This window comes from Cyclopterus lumpus, chromosome 19, assembly GCF_009769545.1.
Source record: "Cyclopterus lumpus isolate fCycLum1 chromosome 19, fCycLum1.pri, whole genome shotgun sequence".
Classification (NCBI taxonomy): Eukaryota; Metazoa; Chordata; class Actinopteri; order Perciformes; family Cyclopteridae; genus Cyclopterus; species Cyclopterus lumpus.
The window spans coordinates 7,186,695-7,196,530 of NC_046984.1; the positions used below are offsets into that span (position 1 = coordinate 7,186,695).

At 44.5% G+C, this 9,836-nt stretch overlaps 1 protein-coding gene across 1 annotated transcript; it reads right to left on the reverse strand.

The window, feature by feature from the left end:
* Positions 1-388: 388 nt before the first annotated feature.
* Positions 389-9,588, reverse strand: fscn2b (fascin actin-bundling protein 2b, retinal). Its single transcript, XM_034558843.1, has 6 exons — positions 9,178-9,588; positions 8,282-8,999; positions 2,254-2,410; positions 1,649-1,770; positions 1,365-1,532; positions 389-1,209 (listed from the first exon to the last, which is right to left on the reverse strand). The coding sequence occupies exons 1-6, from the start codon at positions 9,268-9,270 to the stop codon at positions 1,004-1,006; spliced, it is 1,464 nt and encodes a 487-aa protein (XP_034414734.1). The 5' UTR covers positions 9,271-9,588; the 3' UTR covers positions 389-1,003.
* Between the last annotated feature and the right edge of the window lie 248 nt (positions 9,589-9,836).

Sequence of the window (9,836 nt, forward strand, 5' to 3'; positions counted from 1 at the left end):
AGGTTAAAAATGATACCGTCTTGTATTTTAGTCCTGGTCCAGTTCACGTTCACGCTGGCTTTTTACCAACAACATGAGGAGGAAACCAGTATTTATACATTAATGTAATTTGCCCATGTGGGTCTTTGTAGCGATGATCTTGTCAGTGTGCAGAACTGTCCGATGAAGACAAAGACTATTTAAAATTCATATTATACATACTTTTTTTTGTTATGCTATAACACAAACTGCACCCAATTCCTATAATCCTGGTAGAAATGTGACATTGCTAAAAGAAAACATAACCAGTCGTACAAGTGTATATATTTTTTTAATTATTTATGTTCATAAAAGACAGAAGAAATGTAGAAAAACAAAACAGAGAGACAAATGCAAAATCCACCTCCTACCAGTGGCTTCCTATTAATAATGCTATACCATAAACATGAGTGTTGGTTACAGTCTAGAAACCCACTCGTTCTTCTCTCCTAAGGAACATCCTCAGACATGCTCATCACTTCTAAAAAGGTGACCTTACTTGTAATGGTGACCATGTCCGTCTCAAGTGGCACCTGAGACTGGAGGAGTGTCATCATCACACACCTGTATTACCACTTTGTTGCCTTGCCGTCACTCGCGTAATAGCTGTCACGAGTGGTAGAAGAGGAGAAAGATGATGCCAAGAAAAGATGGGGTTTGCATCTGAGGGGTTCAAGGACATTGAGGGATCTACACGTCATTATTGAAGAAAAAAAACCACAAAAAACTTGAATGCTCATTCACACTAACTTTCTGCTGTTCACTCGAGACTTATCTTGGTATACCGTCAGTTCGTCTCGCACTTTCTTCTGTCGTATGAAGCAATTATCTGCTGTGACCTCTTTGTGACAAGGAGGTGAAGAAAAGTGGGATGAAGTCAGGACAGGCTGTAACTGGTCTCTGATGAGTGGCTGTCTTTCACCTCCAGATAAAAAACATCCGTTGTGATGAGAGGAGTCAGCGTTCCGACTAATACTGGCTTGTGCTAATACTCCCACAGGGCCGAGCTGCTCAGGCCGAGTCCATCTCCCTTCAGCGTGCCTCCCTGGTCTCCACGCAGGTATCTGCCCTTCTTGTCACGGATGGCGAGGCGACCGTGCTCCAGGAGCTCCAGGGTGAAATCCTCAGGGGCCTCGCCGTCCGAGCACACCAGTCCGGCGCCGTTCACGTACCAGAAGCGACCGTCCACGCCTGCAATGTTTGAACACACAACGAGTGGAGCAGCATCAGCAGTGTGTCAGTGAGGTTCTTCTCGTGGCTGAAACACAGATATGTTTGAGAGAAGGGAGCAAAGCAAGAAGAAGCAAGGGGTTAAATCCATCTTGTTTGAGCGGGTACACCCTGACCTTTGATGTGGTACGCCCCATTACTGAATTGCAGGGTGAAAATGTCGTAGACCGATCTGCTGCCGTCCAGCAAGTTGGAGTTCTTGTGGTGGCAGATGAATCCATTCTCTCCTCTCAGGATCAGCATGGGTCGGTTGATCAGCTTCAAAGTGAGCTGTTCGTCCTCGCCTGACCAAAAGGTGACGGGCAAATCCCGAAGACACACGAGAGGGAACACAAGGGAAGAATGAGTGAGGAGGACCATTAATGGAGAGCTGGATAGAGAACAACACCTGGAATATTACCTATGGAGTCACTGACAGCCAGTAGTTGGCCATTCTTCTTGGTGCAGATGTATTTTCCATTGTTAGCCTTTAGTGCCACCTTGTGGCCAAGCCACTCCACTGAAAACATGGTGTTTGCTGACCTGCAGGTGGGCGTCACGCGGGATAAAATTAGTCTTTCTTTGCTTTTAGGTGCTTGTGGAAATATTGTGATACATACAAAGTAAAGCAGGTCTTCTGGAAATCTAATTTACCAAAATAGGTTTAGGGGGTTGAGATCATGTACTCAAACCAGTGACATATCATTATGAATGTTAGTTATGAGAATGGGTTGGTGACAGTGTAGCATTATTCCTTAAATACATATCTGCCATTGTGTCTTGAAATTCCCTATCAATTGTAGAAAGCATTCTTTTACATTTATACCTTGAGAACTCAGGTCAAAGTTCATGTGGAATAGTGGAAGGCTGCATGTGATAAAAAGGGGACATTTACGCTGCGAGGTAATCATTGAACAGTTTGTTTTCTAGGCCCATATATGTAATATAAAATATAGAACTGACACATGCAAATTGATCATGCCTACACTTTTACTCTGCACAAGTTACATGAGAGCATTCACTCACACTTCAGAGGCTGTAATCTGGATGCCTCCGTGGGCCACCAGATCCCAGTAGTTCCCTTGGCTAGTGCGCAACGTACACTTTCTGGTTTCCTTGTCGATCTCCATCTGAAACGTCTCCATGTCCGTCTCATCTTCCTGATTGGCCGCAAGGCTTACTCCTGGGAGGGCACAGCACGCATGCCATGTCATTAATACTTCAACATTAAAACTTGAGGACTATTTAGTGTCTGGAGGAATCCATCCATTCATCTTCTCATAATGGTCACTTTCCATTTCAGTCATTTCTCCTTTGGATTGCAGTGTTGTATATTGCAAATATGCAATTGCTGCTGGAACTTAAGGCAGCATCAACATTTGTGTTCACAAAAATACATGTGATTGTACTGAGTAAGTGTAATTATTTTATAAAATAAACACATTTCTCTACAGACCTCTTTTTTTCCTTTTTGGATTCAAAGTGCAAGTCGAAAACCAACATTGTCATTTGGGAAAACAGCAACATGGCAGCTTGCTCATGAGGCTGTATTGTCATGTTTAGTTTGGCCCAGCATGAAAGAGTTGGTAATCACATTTGATCCTGGGATGTCGGGTTATTTTTAAGCGATTCCGTCTTAAACTGTAGCCTTGATCTGATGAGCCAAGGATAAACTTTCCTGAGGGTAAACACATTTTCACTGATTGACGTTCTGGATGCATTAACACACAGAATATATATGTGATGAGAATAAATGTGCCCGTGCAGGAGAATCTTCCAGAGACGAGCTAAATGTGTAGAATGCACGCTTTTATAATAAAATGTAAAAGCAGTGCAGAGATAACAGTTGTATTCTGCATGAATGACACTGACTACTTCACAACCAAACAGAAAACACACCTTTGATTGCCAAACACTTTATAGAAACCACTCACAAACCAATTATTTATCATTTCCATTGTTCACACGTCGAAGAGTATTGGTGTCAAACAATGAGAAACACAACACAGGGACGTCACTCCCAGTCGGCTTTGAGTGGTGGTTTGGTTTCCCGCGTCAAAAGGCAGCTTCACTATCAACCGCTTCTCTTTTTCAGAAGTCCTTTGTGACATTAAAACGACCCACTGTTATATTTTAACTATCAACATTGTCATGAATGTTGGCAGAAAAAAGACAATTGCTAGCCACCACCAAGAGACAGATTGCAGAGTGCCAAATCCCAAATTAGATTAAATGATATGCATTTCCTTAATCCTTTAACAGCACTCGTGTGTGCTCATCAGACCCCCTGTCAGCTCTCTCTGCTCCCCTCTCTGGTCCCCCTTCTCTACCTTCCTCCCTTCCCCCATCTCTCCCTCCTTACCGCTGACCCCCTATGCCTCCCACAACCTCCCACCATCACCCCACCTCCGGCCCTGCCTATCTGCCCTCTTCACAGCGGGGGTCTGATGTAATCAGCTTTCAAGTGCTACCCGTCCAATCCCTCAATCCCCTCAATAAAAGAATAAAGGAAAAACTGGAAAATACCAGAGGATTTTATGGTCCACACTTAGCGGGATGCACAGATAATTACCACCCCCTCTCAACCCCCGAGCTAACGGTGCCATGAAGGATCAAGCATATGGAAAACATGCATGAAAAAATAAGGTACTGCATTAACTGGCTATGTTGAAGGACCCAAAGTATAATCATGTATACAGGGGACTTTTATTTAATCAATAAGAACCAAATTATATTTGACAACAGTGCCTTAAATAATGTAATAAAAATAAAGACGGGAACCACTTGAAAAAGGTTGTTTTTTGAGCACGGTTCATGTCAGGTGTGAAAACCTAATGTATAGAAAGTACCAGAAGTGGACTGCTATTTAATGCAAGTAGCAGTCGGCAAGTAGTTTGGAAAGGGAAGGCCTTTTTTCCAACGCCGGCAGTCTCCTCCTCTGCGTAATGCAAGGGTGCTCGAGTACCGAACAGCATCACTAATATGAAAGCCGAGCGGAGAGGGAGCGGAGAGGGGGGCAATCGTACCTCATAGAGACCTCGGTAGTGAGCATCGCACTAGTTCCCACCCAAAAAAAAAATGGGCCAATGGGATTTTCACATTGGAGTTTGGATTATTGCAGAAGATGTGGGAAATATACAAGTTCATGATACTTATGCATTTTGTCCAGCAAGATCATCTTCACAAATGAACAGCACCATTCTGATTTATTTTGGCAAAAAGCTAACGTTAAGCTATAAACAAACTACACCCTCGGTTGCATGAGCACAATGTTTTACTGACGCATTTTAAATAGTAGAAAAAAATGACTGCATAATTTAAGCTTGGGTTAACCACAGATCATATTTCAGGCAACAAACAAAAATTGACAATTGGAAAAATGCTGAATAATTTCCGGGTTTTAGGACTCACTGTATATGAAAACGCTCTGTTAGAGACAAGAGTGAGGTCCACTCAGGTTTCTCCTATATTTCATGGGGATGTGCTCTTAAGGCATCACAAGTGACACATCTGAGCTCACTCTGATGCGCCGCATCAAGTGGTTCGAGGCTACTGATGGATGCATGCATACAAATCACATCTGCATAATCCAGCGTAGATGCACATTTATTGAAAAAACTTTCTTCATATTTCTTCATAAATGTTTTATACTACTTTTACTGTGTTAAGATTCTTTTGAGGGTGTTTGGCTTTAATTTGATATCTGACTGGAGATACAGACTGGAGGGTGGAGAAAGGGGATGACATGCGACAAAGATGTCATGGTTACTGAGCTGCCGGGACGCTTTAATCACATTTTATTCACACCCGATAAACTAGGTATCATGAGTTCTTACAACTGGTGAATTATCATTGATCTTAAGTGCATTTGAAGCATACATTTCTGCCCCTCTACTTCGCACCTATGCCTGGGGGCACATCACTTTCATTCTCTCTCATTCCGACTCAATGTCATGCTTTGTCTACCTATTCCGTGTGTCCATTTCACACTAATTCAACCCAAAAATGATCCTCCGACAGGGCTCAGCTGGGACCTCGCAGACACTATTTGAAAGATGAGAAGAGAGGGCACAGAGGAAGGAGAGGAGGATGGAGGAAGAGGAAGAAACAGAGAATGGGGGAAAAAGAGATTAGATACGACGAAATCCAAGCCAGCAATCTGAGGATATCAATTGTAGTGTTGATGACCATCTTTGACACAGCAGTTGGTAAAGCATACAAAATAAGGTGTTGTCATCATAGCCGCGATCGCTGATTAACTATGCACAGTACGCTCCTAATCAGTACACTTGTTGCTGCATCTACAAAAGTACACACACAAACGCACACACATTTTGGATCAGACCCCAGATCCAGCTCCACTTTCTGGCGTTGTCCTACCTGCAGGCTGCAAGTGGAGCAGGCCTAACTAATCCATCAGCAATAGCTGGCTCTGACATCTATTATTAATGGTAAGCTGCCGCCACTATCCCCCTGTCCCTTATTTTTGGTCATTCTCCCAATCCTTTATCCTGCACAACTGCATCTTCTGTTCTTTCTTTATTTCAGTGCACTCGTTTTCTCCGTGTGTGCACGTGTTCATGCGTGTTCATGAAAAGTGTATCTCTTTGGACAATCTTTTCTTTTTCCCTTTTAGCGTACAGCGAACCACAGGGAGATGATGAGAGACATGATGGCAGATCCACATGACAAGCTAAGGCACACACACACACACACACACACACACACACACACACACACACACACACACACACACAGTGCAAGCGATAAAGATAAAGAACAACTTCAGACTAAATGTTTCTGCATGCCATTGCTTTCCTTTCACAATGTTCCATCTGAATTCAGCTGTAGCTCATAACAGGTGACCCTCTTTAAATACTAACCCATTTACCGCTTTGATACTCGCTTTAAAATAGATGTAACTCCTCTGTGCTAAATGGAGCCGAAACAATGGTGCTAATATATGTGTAAAGACACAGGTGACATAAGGTAGGATAAAGAGCCCACCTGTCTCCTATTGTCCTCAAATCCTTTGAGAGTTGCATCTTCGATTCTCTGCTTTACCATTTTCTCTTCATCTCCTTAATCATCGCATGGAACCGAAAGGTAGAAGGTAACAATGGTATTTTTTAAGTACAAAAACAATTGGAGGAACGAGCATCTAGCATGCTTCTGTCCCTCTTTTAGTCCAACTTAACAATTGAACCTTCCACCTAATATGAGGGTTTATTTCCTTGATTTACAGCAGCACATCAGCACTGACTGACGTGCTGGGGGTAACCGGGTTAGATTAGCGGGTTAGAGCGGGACTCAGAGGGGCATAAGCTTTGGCCCCAGGTGAGAAGCAGCTTGGGTTTCTGAAAGCAGACCCCCCCCCCCCCCCCCCCCCCCCCCCCCTGCCTTCCAGGAACAGGGGCCAGCTTCATCAATAATTCAACGCACCTCAACTCACCACTCGCCGCAGCAGGATGGTGTGGTTGTGTGCGGGGGCGAGTGTGTGAGGAAGATAAAGCTTTTGTTTGTGCAGAACAAGTGTAGGAAGAGAGAGCGAGGAAAAGGAAGAGAGAGACAGTAACAGAAAAAATGTGAGCATGCTGCAAGTATTTCTGTCTGTGCATACGCTCGTACATGATGCTGCTCTGGATACCACATCTTTCCTTCCCTTCCCGTCGACCAATCAGTTTACAGTGCTCCCAGTCGTTTGGTTTCTGCCTGAAGCTCCAACTGCTACCCAGGAACAATGAGCGGGGAGAGATTCAGTTACTGCACCCAGGACTGAAGCAATTTGACCCTGCAGACAAGAATCTGCAGCCAGTGGATGGGTGTCATGGCCAAGTATGCTGACAAGCACGGTTGGTGTATGCTAATCCACCCCAAATCCACTTTCAAATCAGACCAGCAAACCATTTATAATGTCAGCAACTGAACACTTGTCCAAGTGAGCGGCTCTGGTTAGATGAAACCCGATCGTCACAATTATAGTTTTTCTAGTATTTACACTGATCAAAGAAATTCAAACCTTGTTTTTGTGGAAAAAAACCCATCAACTTTGAAGCCAATGTGGAGCAGGTGTAATCTAGTGTGGTGTTGTGGCTGCATGCTGATCAAATAACGCACTCCAGCAGCCCTGTCACAAGACTGCAGAGTAAATACATAATACAGTATCAACAGAGCAGCACTATACAGCATATAGGTTACAAGCAGCTGTTTCAGTAAGCCCAAAAGGGAAGAGCTTAGAGCGTAAAACACCGTTACCCAACAAAGCCAGGAGATACATTTGAGAGGGAATGAAAGGGGATTTTTGAAAAGAATATCATTTATGATTGATTATTTGGCAAAACCTTTTCTATTAGAATTGCTTCATTCAAAAACAAGTATCCACCCTTTTAGGAATACAACACCTTCTCTGACAAAACTCATTGCAAATTGTCGTTGTAAAATCTATTCCCGTAATTATTCCCGACATAGTTGCACAGTAAATCTGTCACGACTGTAAGACCCAATACTGACAGTGGACTAACTGAAATCAATTGCAGCCCGAAAACGAATGACGTATTTGTCTCAGGTCTCCCAGATGAGGCTGATAGTCTCCCATATCAGCTTCATCTATTTTGTTTTCCTGGAAAGATGCCACTATTCAATGGGATGTGATGCATGTTGATGTGCAGACTCCACTACCCATAATTACCATGCATCTCTTATCAGTTGTCAATCAGTAGAGAGTGGCCTATTCCCTTAACCATGCAGATTAACCATGCCTACAAGTTACTTCCTATAAATTGTAAGCTCAGTTTCCTGGGGGCGTATCAGTGCACATACTGTGTATAGGTTAGTAGGAGTAACTGTCCTAGCTGTAGTATTTGTTGCAACTCTGCTTTGTTATGTATGTGCAGGTCACTGTTTGTCAGCAAAAGGCTCATGTGACCTACCTTAGTGGCACATAAGGTCAGACCTTGTAAGACTTTAGGAAACCTACAAAGCCTACAAACCTGTAAATGCATGCAAGGCCTCAAGGCAAACATCTCCTGCTGATGTGTGTCTGTGTTTTCCTTACCCTGTCTTATGGAGACATATCGCCCGTTGACGGCCATCAGAACCACCTGTGGGTGGCTCTCCTCTAGGTCAAACAGTTCATCTTTGCCCGGCTTGGAGCACCGTCCAGACCTGAGGGTGCCAGTAGGCCCCATGGGACACAAATACTTCCCCTCACAGTCTTTAAAGGCCAGCTTCCCACACTTCAGCTCCAGCGTGTACGCTGTGGCCCGGCTACTCTGCATCAAGAGCTTCCCATCATTGCTGAGGAAGCGGCTGTCGCAGGTCTTAAGGCAGTACTTCCCATCCAGGTAGACAAGTGTCAGGAGCGCTGCCACACCCCAGGGAATGTTCATATCCACAGCGATTTCCCCGTCCTCCATGGAGAGGTGGGCGTAACGCTTGCGGGCCACAGACAGCAGGTTGGCCTGCGGGTGCAGAGCCAGGTGCACTGCCCACAGCTCGGCATCTGTGATTACCTGGGCAAAGCAGGACAGGTAGTCCCGAGAGCCACCAAAGAAGCGGAGGTGCTGCTCAGACTGCAGGGCCCAACGACCATCTGATTGAGCCACGATGAGAAATCGGCAGTCAGAATTTTGTCCATCAGCCTCACAGGTGACTTTGCCGTCCTTGTCCGAGGCCAGGTAGCGTCCCAGGTGGCTACGCAAGTAGACCACCTGGGAGTCCTGCTCTAGGGTCCATATCTGCTTCTTCTTCAAGCTCGGAGCTGACGCATTCACCTGAGAGATAAGCAAATGTTCCAACATAGAAGCATGAAGGCATTTCATCCTTAGTCTTATATTTGTTGTATAATATATACCAGTTCATGTCTGAATAAATAAAAAATACCTGCACAGACACCAAAGATCATGGGAATATGTTACAATTATTCTTTCATACTGGAGGACATGCTTGTACCTTGAAGCCAAAGGCCTCAGCAGTGAGGTAGCGACCCTCATGGTTGATTAGACCAAACTGCAACTTCAAGGGGCGGTTCCCGTTAGCAGGCATCTTCACCTGTGGATTCAGGGAAAGGAGAACAAGGGGCGAGACCAGTTAGGGAAAAAGGATAGGTCAATAGACCCGACCTGGGATGCTGAAGCGAGGGCTATACCTTAAAAAAGTTGTTTAAAGAGGTGAGGAATACGGGAGGGGATGAAGTCATGGAGAATGATGAAATGAGAAAGTCTTAAAGACAGGAAATCAATTCATTAAGGTACAGTATAAAAAGCTCTCCAGAGACCACAAATTCCTTCCCCCGCCCATGGCTTCATTATACATGTTCCTGCTCCAGCCTCTTAATTTACTTACTGTGGTTTTGTGGCTTCCCCTCTGCAGTTTTTGCGGCTCTAATTCCAGCTCCCAGATTTAAGAGGCTACTTTTGCCAAGCGTCCTCTTGTAATTCTTTCTCTCTCCTCTCTTTTTCTCACCGGCTCTCGCGTCTTGTTGATCGGCTCTGCCCACCACCACGAACTCCGCTCGCCCTAATCAGGCAGCAAAGACTTGAGTCGAGCTCGATCTGTCTTTAGTCAACCTCTATTTTTCTGTGGACTCATTTTGTTCTGGACTGCCCCCC

Excerpts from the sequence above, each read along its gene's own strand:
- fscn2b (XM_034558843.1), bottom strand. The coding sequence starts at position 9,270 with ATGCCTGCTAACGGGAACCGCCCCTTGAAGTTGCAGTTTGGTCTAATC. Across the intron at positions 9,000-9,177 it reads CTGAGGCCTTTGGCTTCAAG|GTGAATGCGTCAGCTCCGAG; the intron begins GTACAAGCATGT and ends CTTATCTCTCAG. Across the intron at positions 1,771-2,253 it reads CAGATTACAGCCTCTGAAGT|GTCAGCAAACACCATGTTTT; the intron begins GTGAGTGAATGC and ends GCCCACCTGCAG.